Source organism: Chiloscyllium punctatum, chromosome 8, assembly GCF_047496795.1.
Source record: "Chiloscyllium punctatum isolate Juve2018m chromosome 8, sChiPun1.3, whole genome shotgun sequence".
NCBI lineage: Eukaryota > Metazoa > Chordata > Chondrichthyes > Orectolobiformes > Hemiscylliidae > Chiloscyllium > Chiloscyllium punctatum.
Window position 1 is genome coordinate 131,699,892 of NC_092746.1, and position 17,752 is coordinate 131,717,643.

General features: G+C 43.4%; 1 protein-coding gene across 10 annotated transcripts in view; it reads left to right on the forward strand.

The window, feature by feature from the left end:
* The window catches only part of LOC140480929 (IQ motif and ankyrin repeat domain-containing protein 1-like), a 343,897-nt gene extending 341,968 nt beyond the window's left edge, over positions 1-1,929 (forward strand). For all 10 annotated transcript variants that reach the window (XM_072576526.1, XM_072576521.1, XM_072576525.1 and 7 more), the window contains one exon: positions 1,481-1,929. In XM_072576526.1, coding sequence (XP_072432627.1) covers positions 1,481-1,643 — 163 coding nt within the window. In that variant the 3' untranslated portion in view covers positions 1,644-1,929. The remainder of the gene's footprint in view (positions 1-1,480) is intronic.
* The last annotated feature ends 15,823 nt before the right edge of the window (positions 1,930-17,752 follow it).

Here is a 17,752-nt window from a genome sequence, read left to right on the forward strand (position 1 = left end):
CTGTCAGCCACAGAAACGTCTGTCTATGCCTCTGATTAGATAGTCCCCTATCACAACGGATTGCTTGGAATCTGACGTACCCCTCATTACATTAGAGCCCATCCCAGTACCAGAAACATGGCTGCTCATGCTTCATTCCCCTGAGGGTCCATCACCCCCCGACATGGGGATTGCCACAGAAGACTCCTGCACTACCTGCCTCCCTCTCCTACCTTTCCTGCAGGTAACCCATCTACCTGACTATACCAGCAGTTTATCTCCCTCCTTGCAACTACCATCGCCCACACGCCCTGGCTCCTGTAAGTTCCTCATTGCCTCTAACTGCCGCTCCAACTGATCCATGTGATCTGACAGAATTTGTAACCAGACACACTTCCTGTCGCCATAATCGTCAGTAACATGGAAACTGTCCCTAATCTCCCACATCTGGCAGGAAGAGCACATCTCTCTACTCAAGGCTGTCTTTGCACCTTAACAATCTACAGACGCAGAAGATAGCACAGTCTTACTGCTGTAAAAACCACTGCTCCAGGCTGGCTTAGTACCTGGGGTTTTTTTTAAAAGTTTAATCAAGAGACAGATCTCAATAAAAAACATATTATCAAAAACATCCACACTCTACTCACTAATGTAAATTTACAAACAAAAATGTGAGATTCCGCTTTAAAACCAGCTACTTAGCTGGTCCCCTGTTGTGAGCTCCCCACCCAGGTTTCTCCAAGGTCAGCTGTGTATGTGCTATTTGTTTATTTTTATCTCAATGAACTCAGATGTCCAGACGTACTTGAAACCAAACAGCAAAGGTAGTCAGCTGTGCAGGTTTACTGGATTAGTGGTGCTGGAAGAGCACAGCAGTTCAGGCAGCATCCAACGAGCAGCGAAATCGACGTTTCAGGCAAAAGCCCTTCAAGGGCTGCCTGAACTGCTGTGCTCTTCCAGCACCACTAATCCAGTATTTGGTTTTCAGCATCTGTAGTCATTGTTTTTACCCTGTGCAGGTTTACTGTTCTATTTGAATCACTTCTCATTTGGTCACTGCCTTTGTCTGTCTTCCTCCTTTTTAAAGTGACATTGTTTTGACTTTTATCCCCCCAAAGTTCCATAACAATGCAACAAGCATATAAAACAGTAATTGCTGTTCCTGGATTTCGAGGAAATCACCTCCAGCACTGAAAATGCCTCAAAGAAGGAGCAACTGTTATAGCCACGATTTTTCCCATCCTCCATCTTTGTCTGTTTATTGTGGATCTCAGCTTATAAAACAAAAGATCCTACTTATCTTTTTCCTTAACCTGTCTCAACCAATGGTTCATACAACATGCTCCTATGTATTTCCCTTTTCAAGTGGCACCATTCATCTCTCACTTTCAGTTACTATTTGACTCTTTGATTATCCATCAGAGAAGCATTCTATAGTACATTAGTCATGGGAAAGGGTTTATAAATATATATATCTTGTTTATGCCTTTTCTCTTGACAGGTTTCTATCGTTGATTAGACCTGGAGATGGGCCGGAATATTCCCGCAATGAATTCTCTCCAACAAGGACAGAAAAATTCCAACTGGTCTTTATCACCAAAATGCAGAACCTCCCAGAAGAGCAGCTCACCCTCTTCTATCCGATTCAAATTGTCATTAAATAGCCAATTCAGCAATTCAACACCATCGAAAGAGCCTGAATCTGATCAGGACCCTTCTCTGTTGACTGTCCTGGTAACCCTCCTTCTTAAAGTGTTTCTCCAAGAATGAAGTCAAAGGATAAAAGCATATTTCCAGCAATCTTTAGGAAGGGAACTAGAACATGTCTTTAGATTTTGAAATTTTCTATCTTTTTAGGCAATGAATCTCAGATTTTCTTGGAATAAATTGTGATATCAGTCCCAGTTGTAATTTATAGTGAAATAAATACAATGAAATTCCATCTGCAAATCTCTGTGCATCCCTTCAAGACTTCATTTCTTTCCAACATTCCTCAGTCCAACACTTGGACCAAGATTTCAGTCAGCTGCCCTAATCTCTCCGTACCAGACTTGGGGTCACATTTTGTTGGCGCACACCACTTTGAAATACCTTGGGGGTGGTGTATTGAGTTAAAGGGCTATATAAATCCATGTTATTGTGTCATTATACAACTATCCCCATCCCCTCCCAGGATAATGGAGAAACTCAGAAGCTCTGGCAGCATCTGTGGAGAGAGAAACAGAGTTAACGCTTCATGTCCAGAGACCCTTCTTCACGACTGATGGTAGTTTTGAAAAGGTGGTATTGGAGGTGGAAGTGGGGGGGCAGGTGGAGTAATAGCTGTCTTCTCTCCACAGATGCTGCCAGACTTACTGAAATCCTCCAGCATCCTCTGTTTTTGCCCCAAGGTAAGCGGCTGTTTTGAGAATCTGAGATCATTGAACAGTTTTGGAATTTTCTCCAAACTACAGAATGTTTGTTTGAGAAGCAACCCCGTTTGGTGAAGCTACCCCCTTCCACTGTAACCCCTTTTCAACAATAAAACAACACTGACCAGAGCAACATGAAAATAACACCCAAATACCAAGAAACAGATGACCTGGTCATTATTCCATGGCTGTCTATGGAGTTGGCTGTGTGTAAATTGGCTCCTGAGTTTCCTGTAATATGACAGGGATATTTTGTGGTGATGTCAGTTGGCATATAAAAACAAGCTTTTGTTTAGGGGCAGTCTTTGTGCTAGGATAGTATTGAAAGATCAAATTATACCTGTTCTAAATGGATGGTGTGCTCAGGCAGTCAATGTTAAAAGGTGAGGGGTTTGAATCCACAAACAGCAGCTGTTTCAGCAGATAGGGGACAGTGAAGCTCAGGCTTGGAACTTAATTACCGTTGTCTGTCAATATTTGTAAATCCACCTCACAATTGATCTTGTCTCTGCTGATAATGTCGTTTGGTTCCACATCTGCCCACATTTCCAGTACATCTGTGTACACAGAGCAGCTACATTATCACATTTTCACATCAATATTTCTCAATCTTATTTAATTGCGGAAGCTTTAGAGAGGGTGCAGAGGAGATTTACCAGGAAGCTGCCTGGACTGGAGGATGTGTCTTATGAAGAAAGGCTGAGGGAGCTGGGGCTTTTCTCATTGGATCGAAGAAGGATGAGAGGTGACTTGATAGAGATGTACAAGATGATGACAGGCTTAGATAGAGACTTTTTCCCAGGGTGGAAATGTCTATCACGAGGAGGTATAATTTTAAGGTGGTTGGAGGAAGGTATAGGGGTAGGTTCTTTACACAGAGAGTGGTGGGTGTGTGGAATGCACTGCCAGCGGTGGGAGTAGATGCAGAGACATTCGGGACATTTAAGCGACTCTTGGATAGGCACATGGAAGATAGTACAATGAGGGGTATGCAGGTTAGTCTGATATGAGCTTAGGATAAAAGGCCAGCACAGCATCGAGGGCTGAAGGGCCTGTACTGTGCTATACTGTTCTATGTTATGTTAATTCATTACACTTGAGCTTCCTGCTGCAAGCAGAATGGCAGCTCTGACCTCTTACCAGCATTTCCACTCTCACATCCCCCTCATGCCCCTAACTCCGTTCCACACCTTCTCTGTCTCCTCACCTGTCCTTTCCTCCTCCTGTATCATATTACACTCCCCCCATTATTCTCCCCCTTTCACTCTCTCCAACTAACTTCTCCATCCCTTCCCCTGTCCCGTCCCCAAAAATGTCTCCAATGCCTTCACCCCTGAGGCCAACCCTGTACCCTGACCAGTCACAACCACTTGAAGCTTCCTCATCGCACTAATCGTTCACTCCCTGCTCTGTCAGGATCTCGCTGGGCTGCATGACATGGGGAGCACATCAGCATCCATAGGGAGAGTCAGCAGCATAGCTGAGAACAAAATCTCTGATATAACACTTTCCCACTTTCAATTCTACCTTTATTTTACCAGAGGGATAGTTCTCCATTTCTGATCCCTTTCCACCAAAAATTACACAACTTCGATCTGTGACCTGATGGCTACAATGAAAAGTTATTCACTTTTTGAATCTTCATAACTCAAGTAGGAAGGCGAAACTATCGAGAGTATGTTTGGAGAAACATAAATTGCTTTATGGTAGTTATGTGCTGGTCTATTTGCTGTGAATGTCTTTGTGTGTGATCTGTGGCAGCCATTACACACATCACTTGGGGATGAGAGAGCTGGAAATGTGTGGATTTTCAGAATTGTAAGAGAGGCTGCTACAGAAAGAAATGTTGGAGAATAATTTAGAAACAACAGCCTGCAGCTTTGAAATGCAGGTGTATCAAAGTGGGAATGAATTTTCTTTTCCCTGCTAATGATAGGAGTTGTAAGACGGAATTGGAATTTTATTCATTCCAAATGGCAAACTATGAAATAGCTAAACTTGAACAAATAAGAGTTACAAACCTGTTATCAATCCTGGGTGGTGGGGGGGGTACAATCTCAGGAGGAACAGAAAGGCTGGAGCAGAGGAGTTTGGGAAACCTTAAAGACACATTTTGAACTCTATGTCAATGCTGATATGAACAGTATGTGTTCAACATCTGAGTTCAAGAGGTGTTAAAGTACAGATTGGAGACAACCCAGGGAATCCCTTCTGGACTCAGACATGGAAAGCCTTTCTCTTGGTTTGTCCCGGAGATCGTACTCTTTGGAAGTTTGGAATAAAAAAAACCCTCTTACACATGGATTGGTTTAATTTTAGTTATCCCCTTTATTCACTAATAGCATCACTGTTACGTCATAACACCGATACATATAAGCTAAACTAACTAGGTTCTGATAACCTAGGAGAGTAAGGTGCCAGCTCTACTGGTACCCCAGCAGACCACTCTGATGTACTGATACAAAGTGGCTTCCTTTATACAAAAGTTTACAAAAGCATTGCATATTAACAGTGAAAGACAATAATTCATAAGGAAGAAAAGTTAATTGACAGGTCGGTATACACTTGACTAATCACTCCTACAGGCCCTAAGTCATTCATCGCGCGGGACAAACATACCCAGCTGGGTGAGGCACCTGCTAGCGAGATAAACTCCTATTATAAAGAGGTACCAGTCTGAGCTAATTGAAGAGTTCATAAGGTAACCTTGCACAGCTCACATGTTAAATATAATTATTTTGCAAAATGGCTTCTTAGCAACGAGGGCAAACTTTTGACCCTAAAATGGCTTCTTGACACATGTACCAGAATCTCTTCAATGTTAGGCTTAGAATAACATTTTTTTAAAGCTAGGAGCAGACTGATGGATTTTTAAGCACTGTATCATTCTGTACCTGAGGCTGGGATGTTACCATAAAGTTGCATTTAAACTGACTCATTTGTCTTTGAATTAGCATGATTTCTTTTCAGGGTTGTGATTCGAATTCAAATAAGATGTAAGATCTGATTTGTTAGAATTGACAATGGGGCAAGTGGAAGGTTTGTAGAGCGGTCTGCAAGAACAGCAAGTTAAAGCTTCATTAATATTACCTTTTACAGAGTTTGTATTTAATAACCAGTAATGGCTACTCAATATTATCATAAAATCCCAAAATGCATCTACATAGACCATAGAACATAGAAGAATACAGCGCAGTACAGGCCCTTCGGCCCTCGATGTTGCGCCGATCAAAGCCCACCTAACCTACACTAACCCACTATCCTCCATATGCCTATCCAATGCCCGCTTAAATACCCATAAAGAGGGAGAGTCCACTACTGCTACTGGCAGGGCATTCCATGAACTTACAACTCGCTGAGTGAAGAACCTACCCCTAACATCTGTCCTATATCTACCCCCCCTTAATTTAAAGCTATGCCCCCTTGTAATAGCTGACTCCATACGTGGAAAAAGATTCTCACTGTCAACCCTATCTAACCCCCTAATCATCTTGTACACCTCTATCAAGTCACCCCTAAATCTTCTTTTCTCCAATGAAAACAACCCCAAGTGCCTCAGCCTTTCCTCATAGGATCTTCCTACCATACCAGGCAACATCCTGGTAAACCTCCTCTGCACCCGTTCCAGTGCCTCCACATCCTTCCTATAGTATGGCGACCAAAACTGCACACAATATTCCAGATGCGGCTGCACCAGAGTCTTATACAACTGCAGCATGACCTCAGGACTCAGGAACTCAATTCCTCTACCAATAAAAGCCAGTACGCCATATGCCTTCTTCACTGCACTATTTACCTGGGTGGCAACTTTCAGAGATCTGTGTACATGGACACCAAGATCCCTCTGCTCTTCCACACTACCAAGAATCCGACCATTAGCCCAGTACCCCATCTTTTTGTTACTCTTACCAAAGTGAATCACCTCACACTTAGCTACATTGAACTCCATTTGCCACCTTTCTGCCCAGCTCTGCAGCTTATCTATATCCCGCTGGAACCTGACACATCCTTCCTCACTGTCTACAACTCCTCCGACTTTCGTATCATGCGCAAACTTGCTCACCCAACCTTCTAACCCTTCCTCCAGGTCATTTATAAAAATGACAAACAGCAATGGTCCCAAAACAGATCCTTGCGGAACACCGCTAGTGACGGCACTCCAAGATGAACCTTTGCCATCAACTACTACCCTCTGTCTTCTTCCAGCCAGCCAATTCCTAATCCAAACCTCCAACTCACCCTCAATGCCATATCTCTGTATTTTCTGCAGTAGCCTACCATGGGGGACCTTATCAAACGCCTTACTAAAATCCATATATACCACATCTACCGCTTTCTCCTCATCTACCTCCATGAACTTACGACTCGCTGAGTGAAGAACCTACCCCTAACATCTAAATTCAATCCACAGCAGGTAAGCACTAAGAGGTAATTTTCTACGGGCTCCAATAGCCTCAGCACTAAAATGGTCTCTCTCTCTCTCTCTAGTGTCCTTTTGAACACTCAAGTCAGGGACTTGTAACAGCAAAGAACAAAGAAAATGTACAGCCCAGGAACAGGCCCTTCAGTCCCCCAAGCCTGAGCCTATCCAAATGTACTGTCTAAACCTGTTGGTCAATTCCTAATCCCTCTGCTCTCCATCTACTCATACATCTGTCCACGGTAAATGAATCTACCGTGCCTGCCTCTACCACCTCTGCTGGCAACGCGTTCCACCCTCTGTGTGAAGTACTTGCCACATGTATGCCCCTTAAACTGTCCACCTCTCACTTTGAAAGTATGACCTCTCGTTATTGAATCCTTCATCCTGGGAAAAAGCTTGTCTCTATCCACCCTGTCTATACCCTTCATGATTTTGTAAACCTCAATCAGATCCCCTCTCAATCTCCTTTTTTCTAATGAAAATAAATCTAACCTACTCAACCTCTCTTTACAACTAGTGCCTTCCATACCAGGCTACATCCTCGTAAAACCTCTCTGTACCCTCTCCAAAGCGTCCACATCCTTTTGGTAATGTGGCCACCAGAACTGTACACCGTATTCTCAAGGTCTTGTACAATTTTAACATGACCTGCCAGCTCTTATACTCAATACCCCGTCCGATGAAGGCAAGCATACTATATACCTTCTTGACCACTCTATCCACCTGTGCAGCAACCTTCAGGTACAATGGACCTGCACTCCCAGATCTCTCTGCTCATCAACTTTTCCCAAGGCTCTTCCATTCATTGTATAAGTCGCTCTAGAATTAGACTTCCCAAAATGCATCACCTCACATTTGCCTGGATTGAGCTCCATCTGCCACATTTCCGCCCAACACTCCAGTCTATCTATATCCTCCTGTATTCTCTGACAGTCCCCAATGCTTTCTGCTATTCCACCAATCTTTGTGCCATCTACAAACTTGCTGATCATACCAACAGTGCCCTCTCCCAGATCATTGATGTCTATCACAAACAACAGTGGCCCCAGCACTGACCCCTGTGGGACACCACTGGTCACCTTTCTCCATTTGGAGAAACTTCCTTCAACTACTACTCTCTCTCTCCTGTTGCTCAGCCAGTTCTTTATCCACCTCGCTAGAACACCCTGCACACCATGTGACTTCACTTTCTCCATTAGCAAAGATGTTTTTTTCCTCTCTGCCACACTTGCAAGGGGTAATAAGAATCCATTATAATTAATAGCATCTGACTGTTAATTATCAGCTGTTGATAGGACCGAGTTTCATTTCAGGGTCAGAGTCAAATACTGTCATTAATTTCACAAGGGAACAGTTGTGAATGTTATCACTTGGTGTCCTGTTCACACAGATTCACCGATGCTAAGGCAAATGTTCTTAATTGCCTTATGGCATCCTGTTATCACTTGGTGAGCTCAGATGTCCCTATCTTTTGCATTCCTTGAATTTCTGCACTTTTTCTGAGCCTTCCTGCCTGTCTATTTTCTAATGCAGTAAATGTGTTTCACAAGTCTGCATTACATTTTAGTCTAAATGTTTAAAGACAGGTTTTAAGGCTATAGACTTACTCAGAGGAGTGGGAGATTATAGATCAATATATGACCAGACTGATACATCCAATTGAACACTGTGAGTATAGACACCTGAAAGGCAATCACTTTTAAGATAGGATTGTCTTAGGCATAAAAGATCCTGCTATGATAATGTGTTTATTTTGACAGAAGAAACTTACTGTCAAGAAATCTATTGAAGCACAGACATTCTGAGATTGTTAGTCAGCTGAGCATATTAATGGGGAAATACATGAGATTTTGCATTACTCTGAGAACTATCCCAGGCTACAACAAACAGGGAAAAGGAAAGAAATATTTGCAGAAGAGCAAGTCGAACAGTCAAGGCCAGATGGCCGATGTATTCCCTCACCTCCCTGACGTGTACCTTGTAGATGGTGGACAGGCTCTGGGGAGTCAGGAGGTGAGTTACTGGCTGCAGGATGTCTGAGCTTCTGACCAGCTCTTGTAGCTGCTGTGTTTACATAGTAAGTCCAATTAAATTTCTGGTCAATATTAACGCATGATGTTTGGCAAGATGTAAACAAGTTATTGATCACAGGGATCAGATCTGGGTCATCAACTTGTTACAAGTCATATAAATACTTAAAAGAAAGTATTAAAGGGATTTGTCTTCACACAATGAATGGTAGAAAGGTAAATTGTGAAGAATGTAAAGAAGCCTACAAAAGGATACAGATCAGTTCAGTGTACAGGTAAAGATTTGGTAAATTGTGCGTTATTTGGGAAAATGCAAAATTGTCCTTCTGAAAGGAAGAATGTAAAGTCATACTATTTAAATGATGAGAATTTGCAGAACCCTGAGTTGCAGAGGGATCTGGGTGTAAGAATTGCACAAGGTTGGTATGTAAGTACAGTGAGTAATCAGGAAGGCTAGGGTTCATTGCAAGGGGAATTGAATGCAGGATTAGGGAGGTTCTGCTATTGGGCACTGGTGAGATCGCATCTGGAGCACTGTACGCAGTATTGGTCACTTTATTCAAGGGAAGATGTTATTGTGTTGGAGACTGTTTGGCAAACGTTTACTGGAGCCAATACCCAGAAACAACGAGTTACTGTCCAGGCGATAACATAGTGGTGTTATCACCGGATCATTAATCCAGAAACAGCTAATGTCCTGGGGACCTGGGTTCAAATCCTGCCATGGCAGATGGTGGAATTTGAATTCAATAAAATTCTGGAATTAAGAGGCTAATGATGACCACAAAACCATCGTCAGGTGTTAGAAAAATCCATCTGGCTCACTAATGTCCTTCAGGGAAGGAAACGGCTATCCTCACCTGGTCTGGCCTACATGTGACTCCAGACTCATAGCAATATGATTTAGTCTGAACTGTCCTCTGAGTAATTAGGGATGGGCAATAAATACTGACTGAGTCAATGACGCCCTTAAACTGTGAATGAATGAAAAATACAATAAAAAACAGGCACAGAAATAAGCTGTTTGATCCCTTGAGCCTGCTCAGCCATTCAATCGGATCATGGCTGATCTGACACTCCTCAATTGCACTTTCCTGCTCTTTCCCATGACTCTTGACTCCCTGACTGATAAGAATTTCAGCCTTAAATATCCTCAAGGACTCTGCCTCCACAGCTCTCTTGGCAAGGAGTTCCACAGACTCACAACCCTCTGAGAGAAGCAATCCCTCCTCATCTCCGTCTTCAGTTGGTGCCCCTTTACTCTGAGACTGTGCCCTCTGGGACTAGACTCTCCCATGAGGGGGACCATCCTCCCAGCATTGACCATGTTTTATGGATTAGGCCAGACCCCTCAAAATATTTTAAGATAGCCCAGACCATAACGTTTTCTTATTTTAAGGCAAATGTCAAGTGTCTGTTCCGGATACGATATGACTGGTCAAATTACTTGACATCAAGAAAAACACAATTTATTTAAACATTGTTATTAAAATTACAGCCAATGAGAGGAATTTAAAGTAACTTAACTATTGGAACTTAAGAGATTTAAAGTAACTATTAGTAAGAGCAGGGTGTAGAGTCCCAACATGTTTAGCATTTGCTCATAAAACAATCCCTCCATCCCGGGGACCATTCGAATGAACCTTCTGTGAGCTGTCTCCAATGAAAGGATATCTTTCCTGAAATCAGGACACCAAAGCTGCCTTTTGAAACAAGGTTGGACAGGCTGGGTTTATATCTGCCGGCGTTTTGAACAGTATGAGGTGATGTGGTTGAACTATGAACAATCCTGAGAGATTTTGACTGGGTGGATGTGGAGTGGACATCTGTATTCCAGGGAGAATCAGATTTACAGTTTAACAATCAGGCACCCAGTTAAACAAAGATGAGGCAAAATCCTTGCTCTCAGAGAGTTGTGAGGTTTTGGAACTCTTGCTGAAAAGATAATGGAAACAGATTCTATAAATATGTTTAAGGCAGATGTGGAGAGATAGTTCCTTTGAGGAATTTGTTTTCACATCATCATCTTCAGTCACTTCATAGTAGGGTCTGTGAGACACATGATGTTGCAGAAAACACCAATGACTAAGAGATTCTCCATCTTCACTTGACGCCCTCCGATTGTAGTCACCATTCTAACAGTCCGAAACCTTTTATAACTTATTCACCTATGGCATCAACTTGTTGTCTGATGTAGAGTGAATTTTCAGGATCATAGAACATAGATCTGAACAGCACAGGAACAGATCTCTCAGCTCACGATGTTGTGCCGAACATGATGTCAAATTAAGCTGATCCCTTCTGCCTGGAAACACCACTGTAATAAACCCGAGACTGAGAACTAAAGCCAAAATGCCCAAAGAGAAACACCCCACCCTAGTCTGTGAGAAAAAGTGTGAAAAGTGAGGTAACCAGCTCTACAGCAACTTCTTGTGGTTCAATCAAAATCAACAAGTAACAATTTATTTAACTAACTCAAACAGTAAATAAATTAACTCAACTATGAACTAACCAGATAAATCCCTTCCAACTACAAACTATTCTGAAAAAAAAACAAGATTCTAAAAGGAGGCTGTTCCAATAATACAAGTTCCACCCATGTACAAAGAAAAAGTTGAGTTCAGTCTCTTGAAATTACATCCCAGTTATGTGCCTTCCGGAATATTCTGTGCCTTCTGTCAGGAATGTCTTCTCCTCTGATTCTTTTGTCAGAAATGCCTTTTTCCTTCATTGGTACCATTATTAAGATGATGTTTTCTATAATCTATACATGACTATCAGAGCCAATTTCTCTCTGGAGAGCTGAGAGCTGTTAGGATGGGAGGTAGGCAGGTGGCTCTGCTGAGTTTTCAACTGCCTCTTTAGTTCATACCCTTGATGACTTATCAATATTTATATTTTTATAATCGGATTGGTTACCAAGACCATTAGATTTGCGTGTGGAGTCTGAGCAGATGGGGGAAGCCCGAAATGAGGTTTTTGCTTTGGGTTTTCACTCAGGAAAGGGACCTTGTTGTGAATGAAAACTTTGAGGAGCTGGGATACAGACTTGACCAGATCAAGATTGATGAAGGTGATGTGCTGGAAATTTTGGAAAACATTAAGATTGATAAGTCCCCAGGGCCAGACCAGATTTATCCCAGGCTGCTCCGGGAAGTGAGAAAGGAGGCTGTTAAGCTGCTGGCGAAGATCTTTGCCTCCTCACTCTCCACGGGAGTCGTACCGGAGGATTGGAAGGAGGAAAATGTTGTTCCTCTTTTCAAGAAGGGGAATAGGGAAATCCCTGACAATTACAGACCAGTCAGTCTTACGTCTGAGTTCAGCAAGGTTTTGGAAAGAATTCTGAGGGACAGGATTTATGACTATTTGGAAAAGCACAGCGTGATTAAAGGCAGTCAGCATGGCTTTGTGAGGGGCAGGTCATGCCTCACAAATCTTATTGAGTTCTTTGAGAAGGTGACAAGGCAGGTCGACGATGGTAGAGCAGTGGATGTGGTGTATATGGACTTCAGCAAGGCATTTGATAGGGTTCCCCATGGTAGGCTCATTCATAAAGTCAGGAAGTATGGGATACAGGGCGACTCTGCTATCTGGATTCAGAATTGGCTGGCCGACAGAAGGCAGAGAGTGGTTGTAGATGGAAAGTATTCTGCCTGGAGGTCAGTGTTGAGTGGGGTCCCGCAGGGCTCTGTTCTTGGGCCTCTGCTCTTTGTAGTTTTTATAAATGACTTGGATGAGGAGGTTGAGGGGTGGGTTAGTAAATTTGCAGATGACACAAAGGTTGGAGGTGCCGTAGATAGGATCAAGGGCTACTGCAGGCTGCAGCGGGACATTGACAGGATGCAGAGCTGGGCTGAGAAATGGCAGATGGAGTTCAACCTGGATAAATGTGAAGTGATGCATTTTGGAAGGTCGAACTCGAACGCTGAATATAGGATTAAAGACAGGATTCTTGGCAGTGTGGAGGAACAGAGGGATCTGGGTGTTCAAGTACATAGATCCCTCAAAGTTGCCACCCAAGTGGATAGGGTTGTTAAGAAAGCATATAGTGTTTTGGCTTTCATTAACAAGGGGATCAAGTTTAAGAGCAGCGAGGTTTTGCTACAGCTCTACAAGTCCCTTGTCAGACCACACTTGGAATATTGTGTCCAGTTCTGGTTGCCCTACTATAGGAAAGATACAGAGGCTTTGGAGAGGGTACAAAGAAGGTTTACCAGGATGCTGCCTGGACTGGAGGGCTTGCCTTAGGAAGAAAGGTTGAATAAGCTCAGACTTTTCTCTCTGGAGAGAAGGAGGAAGAGAGGAGACCTGATCAAGGTATACAAGGTAATGACAGGAATAGATAGAGTCAATAGCCAGAGACCTTTCCCCAGGGCAGGATTGACTGGCAGGAGGGGACATAGTTTGAAGATATTAAGAGGAAGGTATAAAGGAGACGTCAGAGGTAGGCTCTTTATGCAGAGAGTTGTGAATGTATAGAATGCGTTGCCAGCGGTGGTGGTGGAAGCAGAGTCATTGGGGACATTTAAGCGACTGCTGGACATGTACATGGATAGCAGGGAGTTGAGGGGTGTGTAGGTTAGGTTATTATATTTTAGATTAGGAAAAATCCTCAGCACAACATCATGGGCTGAAGGGCTTGTTCTGTGTTGGACTTCTCTATGTCCTATGTTCTATTTAAATTTGTTAGATTTTTTGATACCTAAGGGTCTGATCAAATTGATTTTTTTAAATCAGAACTTGTCTAAGTAAAACTGCTGCTTGACCTGCTAATTGTATGGCCTTTTAACGGAAATGTTCCAGTTCAGGTGCTGTCAGTGCACCTATGAGCTGCCAAGCTGTTGCCCACAAACATCCATTTGACATCTCAAAGCACTGAAAAAACACCATCTTTTAAAGAGATCAGGCAATACTTTCTCCATTTCACACTTTGACAATTTCACAAACATTAACTACACAAACACTACAGTAATGGAATGTTAGGGACTTACCATTCGTTGGAACCAGATTCTTTCTCACTCTGCTGATTGGTCATGTTGAGTGTTCTGGCTTCTCCCAGAATGCCCCTCAGTGGTTTCTCAGAATAGTCAACATTTCAAACGTAAGGTCTTCATCAGGAAGCTCATTCCTGATGAAGAGCTTATGCTGAAAATGTCAACCCTCCTGCTGCTCAGATACTGTCTGACCCCAAAACATTAACTCTGATTTCTTTTCACAGACCTTGATCAGATGGGCCAATGGGCTGAGGGGTGGCAGATGGAGTTTAATTTACAGAGTCATAGAGTCATTGAGATGTACAGCACACAAACAGACCCTTCGGTCCAATCCGTCCATGCTGACCAGGTTTCCCAACCCAATCTCGTCCCACCTGCCAGCACCCGGCCCATATCCCTCCAAACCCTTCCTATTCATATACCCATCCAAATGCCTCTTAAATATTACAATTGTACCAGCCTCCACCACTTACTCTGGCAGCTCATTCCATACACGTACCACCCTCTGCATGAAAACATTGCCCTTAGATCTCTTTTATATCTTTACCCTCTCACCCTAAACCTATGCCCTCTAGTTCTGGACTCCCCCAGCCCAGAGAAAAGACTTTGTGTATTTATCCTATCCATGCCCCTCATGATTTTATAAACCTCTATAAGGTCACCCCTCAGCCTCCGACACTCCAGGGAAAACAGTCCCAGCCTGTTCAACCTCTCCCTATCTGCTTGTAAACAAAGCTTTCTTTGGTACACATGACAATAAATCAATCAAATCAATCAAAAGTGATGGAGGCTGGTACAATTGCAATATTTACAAGTCACTTGGATGGGTACATGAATATGAAGAGTTCAGAGGGATATAGACCAAATGCAGGAAAAGGAGACTGGATTAATGTAGGATATCTGGTCAGTATAGACCAGTTGGACTGAACAATTTGTTTCCATGGGCGAAGGTCAGGACTGTAGATGCTGCAGATCAGAGTCGAGAGTGTGTTGCTGGAAAAACACAGCAGGTCAGGCAGTATCCGAGGATCAGGAGAATCGACTTTTCAGGCTAAAGCCCTTCATCAGGATTTGTTTCCATACTGAGTCTATGACTTTCAGTCTATGATTCTAGATCCTGCCAGACCTGCTGAGATTTTCGAGCAATTTCTGTTTTTGTGATTAAGAAAGTTACAAGTCCGACAGACTGAATAAGCAGTACACATGAATTCTGGAAACCTGGGAGCATGTATAATCCAGGGGCTCTCAATACAACGTTGAATAAATCTCATTACCGGCGGCAACTATTGAAGACATTTACCCACAATTTGTCAAGGTAAAAGTCATTATTGTTCTTGGTGTCAAGGATGGTTACTGGCAGGTGGAACTGGCTGAAAGCAATAGGTTTCTAACTGCATTCTGCAAAGCTCCTCAGGAAATAATTTGATGGAACACGCCATTTCACTTCTCTCTACTCCAGTGGTATATCAGAGCAGACAGCATTCAGTGGAGTGGAAGCTTTTGTGGAATACCTGCTCATCTGTGGAGGTGGAGGCATCATGGAAGAAATCATTGTAGGCCACAATTAGAATCTAGTCCAACCTGGAAACTATAGACTGTGGTGGGTAAGTTACTTGAGAGGATGCTGAGGGATAAGACATACAAGCATTTGGAAAGACAGGGTTTAGTTAGAAGGAGTCAGTATGGTTTTACGTGTGGGAGGTCATGCTTCACAAATTTGTTAGAGTTCTTTGATGAAGTGACCAGGAAGGTTGATGAGGGCAGGGAGATACATAGTCTTTTATGGATTTCAGTAAGGCCTTTTGATAAGGTTCCACGTGGTAGCCTGCTCTGGAAGGTTAGATCGCATGGAGCCCAGAGGGAACTGGCAAACTGGACACACAATTGGCTTGATGGTAGGAAGCTGAGGGTAATAGTGGAAGGATGCTTGTCAGAATGGAGGCCTGTGACTAGATTAGATTAGATTCCCTACAGTACGGTAACAGGCCCTTCAGCCCAACAAGTCCACACTGACCCTCCAAACAGTAACCCACCCAGATCCATTCCTCTACCCTATATTTACCCCTGACACTTGCACCTAACACTATGGGCAATTTATCATGGCTGATCCGCCTAACCTGCACATCTTTAGGTTGTGGGAGGAAACCGGAGCACCCGGAGGAAACCCACGCAGACACGGGGAGAATGTGAAAACTCCACACAGAGAGTCACCCGAGGCTGGAATTGAACCTGGGTCCCTGGCGCTGTGAGGCAGCAGTGCTAACCACTGAGCCACCGTGGCGCCCCTTGTGGAGTGCCTCAGAGGTCAGTGTAGGGCTCATTGCTCTTTATTATCTGTGTCAATGATCTGGATGAGAATGTACAAGGCATGATGAGTAAGTTTACTGATGACACTAAAATAGATGGTATCGTGGACAGTGAGGAAGGTTGTCAGAAATTGCAGCAGGACCTTGATCAGCTGGGGAATTGGGCTGAGAAATGGCAAATGGAGCTTAATATAGATAAGTGTGAGGTCTTGTGTTTTGGAAAGTCAAATCAAGGTAGGAGTTTCATGTTGAATGTTTGGGCCTTAAGGAGTGTAATGGAACAGAGGGACCTTGGAGTTCAGGTGCACGGTTCACTGAAAGTGGAGTCCCAGGTAGACAGGGCAGTGAAGAAGGCTTTTGGCACACTGGCCTTCATCAGTCAGGGCACAGAGTATAGAAGTTGGGAAGTTATGTTGCAGTTGTACAGGACGTTGGTGAGGCCGCACTTGGAGTATTGTGTTCAGTTTTGGTCACCTTGCTATAGGAAGGATGTTATTAAACTGGAAAGAGTCCAGAAGATATGTACAAGGACATTTCCAGGACTCAATGGTTAGAGCTATAGGGCGAGGTTGGACAAGCCAGGACTTTTCTCTTTAGAGCGTAGGAGACTGAGGGTTGGGGGTTGGGAAACTTATAGAGGTGTATAAGATCATGAGAGGCATGGATAGGGTGAATGTACTCAGTCTTTTTCTCAGCTTTGGGGAATTGAGGACTAGAGGGCATCAGTTTAAGGTTAGAGGGGAAAGAATAAAAGGGAACCTGAGGGGCAACTTTTTTTACACAGAGGGTGGTACACATGTGGAATGAGCTGCCAGTGGAAGTGGTTGAGGCGGGTCCATTAACAACATTTAAAAGGCATTTGAACAAATACATGGATAGGAAAGGATTAGAAGGATGTGGGCCAAGTGTTGGGAAATGGGGTTAGTGTGGGTGGTCATTTTGGTCGGTATGGAGCAGTTTGGGCTGAAGGGCCTGTCTCTGTGCTGTAGGACTCTATGACTCTGTGACTGCTTAAGACAGTTCATCAGATAAACCTGAAGCTGAACTAGTAAAAGGTGTGATTGATCGTAGACTGAAATGCAAATTGAAACAGGAGTTTAAATCAGACAAAGACTCAGGCATTTGTAGACAATCATCGAGAGAGACTGTAGGCAGATAGAGACAGACAAAGGAAGAGACTGCAGACTGCAGTTAGGCACACAGTCAGAGTTGCAATTAGTGACAGACTTCAGAAGATACAGAGAAAAGGGCTGCAGACAGACAGACAGAGATTGTAGACAAACACAGACACAGAAACTGCAGAGAATCACAGAAAAGAGCTGAAGATATACACAGAGACAGAGACTTCAGAAAGAGACAGCACAATACATAGAAACAGGCAGCCATTGTGAACCACCAGAGATTGCAGGTTAGAACTGAGATAGGCAGACTGGGACAGATAGAGAGTGCAGACAGATAAAGATAGAGGCAGACAGAGAGTGCAGACAGAGACAGATAGAGAGTGCACTTCGAGATTGTGAGTACAGACAGATGCAGCAAGTGGAAACTGGAGATAGATTGTAGAGGCTGAAGAAATAGAGAAAAGAGCTGAAAGACAGACACAAGGAAC